Source organism: Chionomys nivalis, chromosome 20 (assembly GCF_950005125.1).
Source record: "Chionomys nivalis chromosome 20, mChiNiv1.1, whole genome shotgun sequence".
Classification (NCBI taxonomy): domain Eukaryota; kingdom Metazoa; phylum Chordata; class Mammalia; order Rodentia; family Cricetidae; genus Chionomys; species Chionomys nivalis.
Window position 1 is genome coordinate 38,169,865 of NC_080105.1, and position 14,015 is coordinate 38,183,879.

The window sequence follows — 14,015 nt, forward strand, 5'->3', positions numbered from 1 at the left end:
CACATGCTGTCGCTCTTTCTCAAGATTGTAGGACCAGTTCCCTGGTGGCCCTTGTTTCAGTTCAAATCACCTCCTTTAATGGCTTTTATTCACAAAAGGAAATCAGGAAAGCATGCAAAGCCAGAGCAACAAGTTAGCTTTTCCAGTGAATTTTATTATGTATTGCAATTCAAGTATTTTCTTAATGAAGCTTAAAATGTTCTTGGTACTTATATCTTCATTCACTAATAAACCAGCCCAACTGGTTTTTTACGTACTGATAGAGTTTCACTAAAAATACTAAATTTTTTTTCACTCTTGTTAGACTACTTCTGAGAAACAAAACTATTAAGACTATTAAACAAAGGTTTTGCATTATTTCCTACCTCTGGTAAATAACACAGATTTACATTCTTTGCCACAAAACATTATTACCTTGGAAATGTATCTATAACAGCATATTTTCAAAATTTTTAACAGGCAACGAAATGGCAGAACACACTCTTTCCTTTGTTCCATGAATTCAAAATCTTCTTCCGTCAAGTTCCATCCCCAGTGAACATCATATGGAATGCATCTCCTTGTCTGTCGTTAAGCTATGGTGACATGTCTGTAGCTATCAGAAAAAGGAGTTGGGAAGAGCATGTGACCCAAAAGACTGGACAGCCTTTTAATTCTGATGAGTATGACATAGCATGTCATCACGGACTAGCATCCGACAGCTTGCAGGCAAGTATGGAAAAAGATGCAACCTTAAATGTGGACCATAAAGAGAAGTGCGCCTCTCTACCAGACTGCTGTTGTGGGCCAGAGCCACGAGACTTCCCGGGGAGGCCAATGGGTCACATTTCACAGGAGGTGGATGAAAGTGGCAGCCAGGAAGGGGACGAGCAGTTTCTGTCTCTGGAGGCCAGCACAGAGACGTTAGTGCACATTTCTGATGAGGATACTGACTCTGATCTCCACCTTACCAGTGATGCACAGATTTCAACTCCCCAAAGACATGAACGAGACAGCCAATGTAGTGTTGAAGGAGCAGGCTCCTTCCTCAAGACTTTGTCCACTATGCAAAGTAACCAAGACTCATATAACTCCTGGAGGAAGGCTGGTGAAGCCAATGTATCTCCAGCAGAAGAAAGCGGGAAAAGGCAAGGTGCTGATGCTGTAACTAAAAGCCTGGAGCTTTGTAAGGATATAAATTCAAAGGAAACAAAAGGTGTGCCCAAAGAAAATGCATGCGATTCTTTGAATGTGGAAGATACCACACCTGAGACCCAACTGCTTAATTCTGCGGTAATCGCGCAACAACGAAGGAAACCTGACTTCCCTAAAGAGGAACAGGAAAAAAATCACCAACGTGTAGCAGAAGACAAGTTCCTGGCTGCTTCTTATGCCGACAGAGGGCCGCCATTATTAAAAGCAGATTGTGGAAGCTGCCTTTTGCAGCCTCCTTCCTGTGCCGGTGGAATGTCAGCAGAAAGTGACCTGGACAAGAGCGGGTTCTCAGAACATCAAAACAACAGCCCTCACAAGGTCAGCGCAGACGATGGCATGCAGTGTTTACACTTAAGGGGCCCAGTGACCACCCAGGAGCCCATAGACAATCAAGTCAGACTGCGCAAGAGAAAGGTAAGCCTCACAGGCAGATCAGCTGGCTTTTGAAACGTTGTAAATAATCATTCTCATCACTTAGGAAGTAGCTTGGGCTGCAAATGATGTGCAGATGTTTTGTTTTGACCTGTTAAGCAGCTCCTATGGCTTAAGGACAATTCACGTGATAAGATTAGGAAGATGTGTGAGAGTGGGCATATAATAATCTTACTGTTTCACTAATAGCATTGTGATGGTTTGTGGCTTTCTAAAATTGTGTCCAGAACGGACTTAGCATGGCTTGTCACCACAGTCCTTTACTTTGTAGTTCATGGCCTTCTGAAAAGTGGCATTTATGTTTTAGAAGAGAAAGTGCAGAGTGTTTACTTTTGTCTCATTTGCTTGAACTTGTTTTCTTTTCCTTTGCAAAGCACGTTTTGTCGTTTTCACTCACATACTTAAAACAAAAACAAACAAACAAGCAAACAAAAGCAACTTGGAACTGGTGAAATGGCTCAGAGGTTAAGGGCATAACCTTCTCTTCCAGAGGACCAGAGTTCAATTGCAAGCACCCATGATGATTGGCTCGCAACTGTCTGCAATTCCAGCTCCAAGAAATCCAGGCATTCTCCTAGCCTCTGTGGGACACTGACCTTATCTGCACATACTTGCTCTCAGATGCACACACATACGCAGAATTAAAAAATACGATAACTCTTAAAAATTCAAAATAATCCTTTCTATGTGAAAGACAATACCGCACATGTCCTTTAAATAATATGCTACTATATCCACTATCAATAGTTATATCATTGTATCTTTACCTTGGACAGGACCAATACATGATATGAAATTTTATTTTATACCAAGGCTTCTTTGAATGAATCTAGGGATTACCCTGAGGAAGCTTTCAGATAAGAAAATACAGGGTGGCCCTACATGGCTGGGTTAACATTGAACTCTTATTCAAGATTTCAGGCTTCTTTTAAATATATTTGTAAACATAGTACTACATAAACGGATGTAAATCAACGTGACAGTTACTCTTCAATTGAAGAAACCCTGAAGATTGGAACACTTTGGGCAATAAGAGTTTTTAAAAGATGTTTTTCTTCTCCTCTTCTGATGTAACCTTAGTCCATAAGTTTGCATTCACTAAATAGAAAATAGATATTCTTCATTCTGCTTAATTTGAGCTACCTACCTACTCTTTGAATTAGAAGGGACCTTTCTAATTCTCTCTTATTTCCATAATCTGTGCTTTCTCTTAACAAACTAGGTAAGTAATGTGTTGCTAGTTCGTTTAAATGAACTCAAGGCCATTACTACAGAAGTCAACATGCTCAGACCGTGCATCAACAGAATATCCTGTGCTTCTGGCAAACATTCCCTTCCCTATGTAAGCTGTATTGAAAGTTATTATGATTGGAACGCTCAGGTCACATTTCCAGAAATTTCCCTATGTCCTATCAAATCTGTTGAAGAGAAGGCAATAATGATACAAGAAAATATTAGCTGACTAATGACACAGCTCCCTAAAATAAGACAAATCTGGCCCAACTGCCTCCGGACACATTTGACATTCCTGCAGCAGATGCTCATGGCTGGCCATTGGCATCAGTATGAGGAAGGCCGGGAGGAATCTGCACTTCAACAGACTGCTAAAGGCTGCACTTTGAAGGCTGTAGTTACAGCTCATTTACAAGTTCTAATTGAAATTTTCTATTTTAAGCATTTCAACACCCCAAAGTGTTGCAGCATGAATGGTCTGGAATACTGACTTTGATAGCATGACCTTTTGGCATGCCTTGGAATTAGAAGAAGAAATGCAAACATTTAGGTTTAAAATTTGTTATAGAGAGTGTGGCTAAGATGGGAACAATTAAAATGAAAATGTGTAATCACTGTTGTTTTATCTGTTACTAATGAGTATTAACTGACTATAAGTTGAAAATTGGCTCAAGGTTTACCAAAATAACCAAATATATACATAAGAACAACAAGAACCTCTGCCTCTTCCCTCACCTTCAAGGCAGGGAAGGAAGCAGAAAAAAAGTAGAGCTCAAAAAAAGGTTAAAAAAAAAAAGAACAACAAGAACCCTGTCTTGAAAAAACCAAAAAGAAAATAAATTAATTAAAAGCAAATAAACATATATTCATTGCTTCATGTAACTAAAACCTAAAGGAAGCAGCTTAGTTTTGATCAATATATAGTTCACTGTTATGAATGTTTGGAATGCTATACAGCTATTAAACACTTGGAGTGAAGGGTTTGTAGATGTGTCTCAGTCGGTTACTGGACAAGCAGGAAGAATAAAATTTGATTTCCCAGAATACACATAAAAAGCGAGGTGTTGCAATACATACCTTAACCCCGGTACTCAAGGACCAGAGATGGTGGTGTCCCTGGGCTTGCTAAGAATACACTTTTGAGCTTAAACATGTTAAAATTGTCCACGGAATTAAAATTGAAACCACAAACATCAAAGGGAAATCAAGAGGACTGCAAGCAGACATTAGTGACTGAGCCACATGGCTGTGTGGCGTATGACGAGAGCCCTTACAGCCTTGGATGAATCTCTGAGCAGAGACAGCTGCTTAAAAGCCATTCTCAGAGACACATTCCACAGAAGTCTGGAGGCAGGGGAGAGTCTAAGAAGTGGTCTCTTAAACCAAATGATATGTGAAGATGGAAAAGGCTTAGGGAAAAACTTGAGGTTGGAAGTTTTTGAAAAACTAGAGTTATTTGTCCTTGATGGTGGTTTGCTAATTAAAGAGACCCAACTTCCATCTTCCATAAAGAGCATGTAGGTATTTGCCAAGTTTTTGAGTAATATTGTAGTTAAAGAAATGTATGAATATGTTTTTATTAACACACTTAGACGAGACATAAAACATACTACAAAGCAGGATAAGTTCCAGAAAGTATTGCAAAAATAATAACTTTGAGATGACACTACTACCCACTTCCAAGAAACTCCCTCAATCCAACAACAAATTAGTTTTGACTTTGGGATTCTTGATGTGCACGGTGGCCTATGCCTTTAACCTCAACACTCAACAGATGGAGGCAGAAAGATTGCCTTGGGCTCCATTACAAGTTCTGAGCCAGCCTGGGCTACAGTGATACCAGGTCTCAAAAAGAGCTGCACCTGGGTACATAGTCCAGTCAATAAAGCGGTTGCTGCATAGGCATGCGGGCCTAGGCTCCATCCCTAGAAACCTGGTTGTATACTCTCAGTACTGGGATGCTGGGGCATGCAGAGTCTGGCTGATGACAAGGACTCATAGCTAGTCAACCTAACCCACTCACTGAAGCCCAAGCCAGTGACACACCTTAGATAAATGCAACAAGGTAGAAACTGGCATGATGATTGTCTTCATTAGGATTTCTATTGCTGTGAAGAGACATCTTGACTACGGCAAGGAAAGCATTTAATTGGGGCTGGCTTACAGTTCCAGAGGTTCAGCCCATTATTACCATGATGGGGAGCATGGTGGTGTTCAGGCAGATGTGGTGCTGGAGTTAAGAGTGCAACATCTTGCAGGCAACAGGAAGTCAACTGACTGCCACACTGAAACTTGAGCAAAAGAGACCTCAAAGCAAGCCTGCCCGAACAGTGACACACTTCCTACAACAAGGCCACGCCTCCTAATAGTGCCACTCCCCTTGGGGGCCATTTTCTTTCAAATCACCACAATGGTTAGGCAGGGAAAGTCTGGAAAGCTAAAGTTATATGCTCTGACCTACATAGTAGGAGAAAATCAACTCATCACAAGTTGTCCTCTGACCATTGCACATGATCCATGACATATGCATGTATGTGCACACACACACACACATTCATAGGTACATGTATACATACACACATATAAGTACGAAACTGTTAAAGTAAATTAACTTATATAAAAATTGAACAGTTGCTCAGAAACTAACACCCTGAGAACACTCAGATTCTTTTAATTATCTCTCATCTACGCACATGCTCACACGTATGCTGTCACTGAATGGAGGAACATGAAGCAAGTAACAGAAAGAGAAAGTGGACAAAGAAGGCTATAAAGGGGGAGTGGGGTGAGAGAGGAAATGGAAGAGGATAGGCTAAAATGGAAGCACTAACGGAAACACTGGCCAATTACATGGAAAAAAAATACAAGTCCTTCCTTAACAAAAAAAAAAAAAAGAAAAAAGAAAAAAAAATCAACTTTCAGAAGGCTGAGATAGGATTCTGTGCCAACACAAAGTCATGTTGATCACCAGCAGATCAGGGAGACAAGGAACATGAAGCTGGTTCCACTAATGACAGAGCAGAGAGGGCTAAATGACATGTCATTGTACACCGAGTCTTTGATGGCCACAGGCAGCCCTCATGGGCTGCATCTCCATCAGGCTAAGCAGAAAACTCTGGTAAACTTATTCTCAGCAAACTCAAATGATTTGGAATTCTTTTAAAAACTTTTCTATTATTATGCAATTATATCATTCACTTTTCCCTTTTCCTCCCTCCACATCCTCCCTTAGACCCTCCTTGCTCTCTTATTCGTGGCTTCTTTTTACACTGATTCACTGATTGTTGTCGTGTACATGTGTGTGTGTGTGTGTTCTCTTTTATTTTAAAATTTTTATTAATTTTAGATACCAACCAGTTTCCCCTCCCTCCTCTCCTCCCTCTCTCCCTCCTCAATCTATTTCTCCAGCCACCCCTTTCACTCCTCAGAAAGGGTGAGACTTCCCCTGGGGAGTCAGCAAGGCCTGGTACATTAAGTTGAGGTAAGACCAAGCTCCTCCCCACTGCATCAAAGCTGAGCAAGACATTCACCGTAGGAATGGGCTCCCAAAGTCGAACTCGTGCTCCAGGGATAGTTCTTGGTCTCAATTTCTAGGGACCCCTCAATCAGACCAAGCTAAACAACTGTTGACCATATATATATTCATATATATATATATATATATATATATATATATATTCTTAAAGGTGTAATACAACTTGCTCAGTCTTTATGTTATTTGTGTGTGTGTGTGTGTTTTAAGAGCTGACCATTGATATTGGAGTCTTTTTTTAAAAAATAAACAACTCCAAATTTCCTCCAAAATTGATTTTGCTATTGTCTCTGTCTCGACATACGAGTTTTTCTTAATATAATGTATACATCCTTCTTATAATTTCTCATAACATATAATGAACAACAAATTCACCAAAACTCCTTCTGGGCTGCTATTGCTTACTACAACCTAAGTTCATTTGAGGCAGATACTCAACCTTACATCTGTAGCATCCACCCAGATCATAGAACTTGCCTATAAATTCTTGAGTCAGTGAATTCCTTACTGTAATCATATTTTTTTTCAGAAAAGAATTATAATATCGTCTTTGAAATACCCATACTATAAAAAAAAACTGAAGAAATTAAATCAAATAGCCAGACTCTGTGTTGCATACCTTCTATGGTGGTCCTTGGGGGGCTGAGGCAGGGCGATCAGAGATCACACATTTGAAGCCAGCCTCAGAGGACTGTACAGCAAGATCTTGTTCCAAGAATTACATGAACCAAAAATGGAATAAAAAGAACTAAATCAAACTTATCAAATCATTGACTGCACAGTCTATACTTTATACCACAATCTCTTTTTACAACAGGGTATAAGGGAAACAGGACAAGAAACAAACCATGTAAGATCTGGGCCTGAGTCCATCTCAAGTTGAAAAGTAATGATCAAATCTTATTCCTCACATGGCAATGTGTGAAATGTAAACATGATTTAGAATATGATTAGTCACTTCTGAAGAAGAGTGAACAGGGTAGAAGTGGAAAATGATAGAAAACCACTAACATTTATTTTAACCTATGTGCAAACATATATAATGATATGTATGCATATTACCACGAAAGTGCATGGCTATCATTTATAATTACTTAAGACATTTGCTGAACGAGAAGCACACAATCAAACAGGTGGGGAAGCCACCAGGCCAGGAATTCCATGGTGTTTTTGGCTAACATCTCTTTAAAGAAGGTAGGGACAGTATGGAGATGATGTATATATTGGGCACAGGAGCAGTTGACAGGCACAAAAGGCCTTATATTCCTTAAATACCTGTGTAAGGTTCAAGCAGGGCTTCTGTTTGCTAATCAGACTATCAAGCAATGGAGGAAAGTGTAGTGATAAAGAGAAAGAGGAAGTGGATAGAGGAGAACAAGAAGAGAAAGTATGATGGGTATGATGAAGACGGCAGAAAAGAAACAGAAATTTCGAGTAAGGCAAACATGCTTAGGAAGTTTCAGAAGCCAGCACATTTCTTCATCATTTCTACCATAAATAGCACAGAAAGTAGGAGGTTGGTGGCCAGATGTCTTTGGGAAAATGTTCTATGTCAATGTCTAGGCACCCAGATATGTGTCTATATGTTCTGAAAGGAAGCGTTTAGATCTGACAGTTTCTTATGAGTATTGTAGAAAAATTAGTTGTAATGTGTAACAGACCTCCCTTACATGACCTAGACTGCCAGCATGTGCTCTTTATTAAGGGTATCATTAATAAGTTCACATTAACTCGGCATCAGCTCTTATTGCAGTGAGAATTACAACACTAATATGGTGTTATTTCAGCGAATGAATGGCGGCTTCAGAGCCAACTGGATACCCCAGACTATGGTGATAGAGACGCTGATTTTGTTTCCTCATGAATTTCTGTTACTATAAACCAAGACTAATTAATTAATCTCCTAACACCAAAAAAAAAAAAAAAAAAAAAAAAAAAAAAAAAAAAACACCAGATCATCTGGCTGCCCCCCTGGAAGAAACACCAGTATTCACAAGAGTTGGAAAAACAAAAAGCTTGGATAGCCCATGTAGCAGAACCCTGCCACTGTTATCTGGGCATGAGACACAACGGTGCCAAGAGATTCAGCTAGCCTTCTGGCTCGTGTTTCTAGGAAGAACACACACCCTTTGCTACCCACAACATCTCTGTCCCAGAGATCATTTTCTAACTACACCAACAATTGCAGTAGCGCTTCTGAGATAAGCTCGCAATTTTCTTAGAAAGTCTAAACAAACAGACGCGCACAGTTTCCCCCTTTTCTCTTCCTGTTCTATTTCTACAGTGGGGTTAGAAATAAAACAAGTGATTAATGAACCTCTTTGGATTTTAGGTTCCATTTCTTAAGCCAGGGAGACTTCAAAGGGGCTTATTTTTTTTTATATGCATTGAAAATTAACCTGGAGGTTTTAGAAATGTTGAATTAGCGTTACTATTTGTTCTAGAAAATGAATAGCTCGGCCTGAGCTTGGTGTTTCTTGCCAAGAGAGAAAGCCGTGGTGAGGGGAAAGAGTCCAACCTAAATCAGAGATGGTATTTAAAATCTGTGATTTACATATGTCTCTGAATTTAGGGGCAATTGTCTTTCCTTCATGAGATGCTTATGAACATTAAAAGAGTCATAAAATGTGGCTGAGTAGTTATAGAGGGTAGAGTTAGAAAAATTTTTTCATTGAAAAATTGAGGTGGAAATCTGACCGTCAAGTAAATGAAGAATTTGTGAAATTATGTCTTCCAGTCAGCCAAATGCTAATGTAGCCTGAATTTGCACCATCTACAAACACTGGCACATACATTTTTTTTTTGTCCAGAAAATTCTGAAGGGCTGCATGGTCCATGGAAACCCTCAGCAGCTTCCTTGTTGCAGCACCGGGTGTGGAACACAGTGATGAAGCCAGTGGATGCCGAGGCCAAACTGCCTGGGTCTCAACCCTGCTTCTCTTACTTACACCTTGGTGATGTGGCATGTTATCTAATGTTTATGAGCTGCAGCTTTCTGTATGTATAATGAAGTGTGGCTCTGTTATTAAGACGAGTATACGTGTTCACATATATGAATAAACACCTATAATTAAACCAGAGCCTGATTGATGGTAAGCACCATGTGCTTATAATTATCACTAGTTTCTGATCATTTTTAAAATTGTCCTACTAAATTGGTTGTCAAGTAAATGAAGAATTTGCAAAATTATCATGTCTTTAAAACAGATTTGAGAGTAAGCTGAAATGTCTGGGAATAATTGAAGGGGAAAAAGCACATGAGAAATGAATTTTAGACCATCCATATGGACACACTATATCTAGCTTATCACTGTACTCTTCAGCCTATGCTCAGCCTGGCATCTCATGCCAACTGAGATTTAACAAAGCACCTTCTCTTTTCCATGAGTTTTTCCAGGCTCATGTATGCTATGAATGCTAAGGAACTTATGACTTATTGATGGCAGGAGAAAAACTACATAATGCACCTTAGTCAGAAATTGTTCTGCAGCCATCAGTAGAATCAATTATGGAACCTAATACAATGCTAGGCATTGAAGCACCAGTATTGTAATATCATGGTTCAGCATAATTCAAGATACAAGGCATAAACAAGGCTAGAAAAGTCTTTTGTCAGATAAGGGGCTTCTTTCCATTGTGCCCGACTTGAGCTCTAAAGGGTACACTTTAGATTTTGTCCTTATAGGATTGCGAAAGAGACTGTCTCAGGGCTATTTTAATTGTTCTCAAGAAAGAAGGTTTTTTTTTTTATAAAAACATATGTGTAAAATATCAAGAAGCAAGCAAATGTTTCACTGAATCCATTGTGTAGACAGACACTTTTAAACGTTAAGGTTTTTATCAACTGTTCTACCATGTTATGAAAATGAGCAGAGGGTTTGACCTGAAGCAAATCGGCTCCCTTTTTTTCAAATTAGATTTTCACCTAAATAGTTTCAAAGCTCATTGACAAAAAGAAAGAAAAAGTAAATTTAGGTTTCTAGATGATAGGCACCAACAATGGCGCTGACTTTACAGTCGGATTAATTTACTCACTTCAGTTCATTAGTAACTAATTATAAGCAGGACAGTAGATGCAGATCATAGAAACCGATCTGATGATTAGACATGATCAATAGATATACTAATCACAAAATGATGATGCCCCAAGGGAGCCGTGCCTGCTCACTTTGATACTCTCCTTGACCCCTAACATGATTGTTTACTATACCTATGGAGTGCCTTACACCTGTAATTTGAAAGTCTGTCAAGCTCAGAGCATGAAAAGCCAAGAACCAAGAGATTAATGCATAGTGGGAAATTTTCTTTGGAATCACTTGGAAGAGGCCACCCAGAAGAATGTTAAGAAGAGTGCAACAGACAAGAAATGTAAAGTTACAGTTTACTTAATCTTACTGTAAATGAGGAATTTTAAGTTAAGAACAAAGCATGGGAATCCCATAGACTCTGCATGCTGTGAACCCCGGAGGGATAACTGTGTGTGCAAAGGACACGATATGAGAACCCATAGGCACTATGTCTGCTATGAGCCCTGCCAGACGGCCAGGCTCAGAAACCAGGAATGCGATGACTTAACTCTCGTCCTCTCTCGTTGGAGACATCCGCCGAGTGGGAAGCTTGCGGTGTATAACAAGCTTATAGCGCATAGGCGTAACAAGCGGTTCCACTCCGAGATTCCACATTTGGCTCCTGGCAAAAAGTCTTTTTTGAAACTTGAGGTAGAAGAGTTGTCAAAATAAGAGTGAGCTGGAGAGTAAGGGTGCTAGTGAGTGGGCTTGAGGCCCTCTGCTCTGCCATGCTTCCCAAGCAGGGCTCACCTTTGAGATCATCACAATTTCCCTAACACAGCAAGAGGAAGTGGAAGATTGAGTCAATGTGGCTGACTAGTGCCTACACCTGGAAACTCAAGGCCTAGCCCTTGTGAGCACAGTAGTGACTGCTTACGGCATGTGTTTGCCATTATGCAGGTGGTATTTTAATTTTCTACCCATTCCTTAAAGGTATTCCTTGCACTCCGACTCCATTTTGTTGTGAAGGGTGTGTTGTTTAATGTGTTTTCTGTGTTCATTTGCCCATCCGGTGATTGTTTATTTGACTACACCAGTGCAAGCATCCTCCTCCTAACAAATATGAAGTGAAGGAGAATTTGCTTTTCGTAGGTTCCTAGACTTCACAAATGGAAGGAACTTTAAGCTTCCCTTCATTTTACTTTAATGAGAATAATGAGCGTGTGCTGACGAGGTCAAGGAGCTGTAATTTAGAGCGTTAATAGCCGTGTGTCCCGCTACCAAGGCACGGCTGTGGCCCCCACGTAGAAGATGCTGAGTTGTATATTATTATAGAAAAGCTGTAATTTAAAAGTAATCAGAAAGAATTGGCCAACGTGCAAATGTAACACAAACCTAATATTAAGGGTTTTTTTTTGAAAGATGAAAGGAAATATTTTATCCTTCTATTTTAGACAACTGCCTACTTTGTGTGCAGGAGGGAAAAAAAGGTAACTGTGAAGATTTCACTGAATTTCAGGTATATGCCGAAAAAATACAAAAAAAAATTGGAAATTAGAAATGGCATCTATAGAATAGTGTCTGTTTCCCTCAGTTTCTCCTGGCTTCTAGTTTGATAATAAAAAGTCACTCTCTACTAAGGTATGACTGTTCCCTAAATTCAATTTATCTGCATTTTCTCCTACAGTCAACACAGACTTTTATCATAAATATTATTTCTGTCCACTTAGAAGATATAAAGCACTTTCTCTCAGATGTCCACAGTGTTTGGATTGAGGCATGATAAATTTTAAACAAGCTGAACAGTATTTCTAACAAGGTCCACCCTGAGAACAATCATTAAGAATGCAAGAGACCGAGAACCTTCGCTAACCGTGTATTTCAATATACTCTCGTGTGGATTTTCTTGCATACACTTCAATGATCGTGTAGAGGACTAAATTTTAATTCCTAAAATTTTTACTATCCTAAAAACAAAATGCTTGCTTAGAAGTGATTGAGTCTGTCCCAAGCAAGATGGAATAGAAAGAAATTGGTTTTTAGTATTCGGTGCCTTGTAGTTACTGTAATGGTAAGCTTCCAACTATGACAACTGATGGTTTGTTTGCTAAGACAGAGTACATGGGCAGTCATTTTGTTGCTGTGTATGAAACTTCTAACTTCTCATTTCTGTGTGTTTAATTTCTGGTTTCTACATCAATTTTTCCACTATTAAGAGATGCCCACTTTGCTCTAGAGATACCATTCAAAAAGGCAGCACAATGGTACTAAGGGTCGTGCATAGAAACTGCTCCCAGTAGTTGAGCCCTAGCTTTTCCTCCTGAAACAAAGCACTGTGCAGTAGTAGTAGCCTCTACAGACTGTCACAGCAAAGCTGAGCACACACAAAGCCCCTTGAAGTGGGAAAAGTAAGGCTTGGGGCTCCATATAAGAAGAGTAACAGCCTCAAAGAAAGATAAAAGAAAGAAAATAGGTAGTATCATAAAAGTGCTCTTTCTTTCTTCCTTCCTTCATTCTGTATTTCTGTTTGTTTGTTTGTTTGTTTGTTTGTTTGTTTGTTTGTTTGTTTAAGACAGGGTTTCTCTGTGTCTGCCAGCTGCCCTGGACCTTTCTCTGCAGTACAGTCTGACCTTGAATTCAGAAATCCACCTGCCTCTGCTTTCCAAAGTGTTGCTATTAAAGGTGTGTACAACCACTGATCGGGCTGATACTGTGTAGTTGGATTTTTCTTTGGGCCAACAGCTCACAAATAATGACATGGAAACTTATTATTAATTATGAAAGTTTGGTCTTAACTTAGGCTTGTCCCACTAGCTTTTATAATTTATACTAACTCATATTTTTATTTGGCTACAATATATCATGTGGCTTTTACATCTCTCCCATTCTGTGTTATCTGACTCATTTTGGATCTTGATGGTGTCTCCTATACAACTTGATTATCTCCTGTTCCTCTCTTTATCTGGAAGTCTGACCTATCTCTCCTGCCTAGGTATTGGTCATTCAACTTTTTATTACACCAATCACAGCAATGCATCTTTACATAGTGTACAAATATCCCAAAATACCTATTTTCATCTTTTGAATTAATTTTAATGAGAGAAGAATAAAACCAAATAGGACAATGGCAACACATTGGTTTCTTTTCCAGTGTGAGGATTCGGGGAACAGAAATAAAAGTCAGTCTTTGTGAAGGAAAAAAATACAAGCGTGTTGGTGCCACCCAAAGTCTGTTTTTTCATACGCTATGGAAAGAGTCACTTAAGGTGAGTAACGGCCTTGTGTAAAGACTTCTCTTGTGCTCCATTTCAAATTCTGAGGAGTTAGACATTTAGCATTAAAGCTAGACATTTAGAATTAAGTTAGACATTAAAACATTTTTTACATTTCAACACATGCAAAGGACCTGATTCTTAAGAATAGATAGCACAGAAGTAGGTATTCCTCATAACAGTTGCTGTCTAAGCCAGCCAGAGGCCCATGGGAGCTTTTTGCTGTATATCTATCACTGTGAACATCTGTGTCATGGTCTATGGGCACCCAGGTGAGAAGGTGCAGATGTATTTCTTGGCAGGTATCGCCATTGGCCTTGAGGGACTGCTTCTATTCCCAGTGAC

At 39.4% G+C, this 14,015-nt stretch overlaps 1 protein-coding gene across 2 annotated transcripts in view; it reads left to right on the top strand.

The window, feature by feature from the left end:
- Nucleotides 1–466: 466 nt before the first annotated feature.
- The window catches only part of Dlc1 (DLC1 Rho GTPase activating protein), a 323,702-nt gene continuing 310,153 nt past the window's right edge, over nucleotides 467–14,015 (top strand). For both annotated transcript variants that reach the window (XM_057752361.1, XM_057752364.1), the window contains exon 1: nucleotides 467–1,608. In XM_057752361.1, the coding sequence (XP_057608344.1) occupies nucleotides 586–1,608 (1,023 nt within the window). In that variant the 5' untranslated portion in view covers nucleotides 467–585. The remainder of the gene's footprint in view (nucleotides 1,609–14,015) is intronic.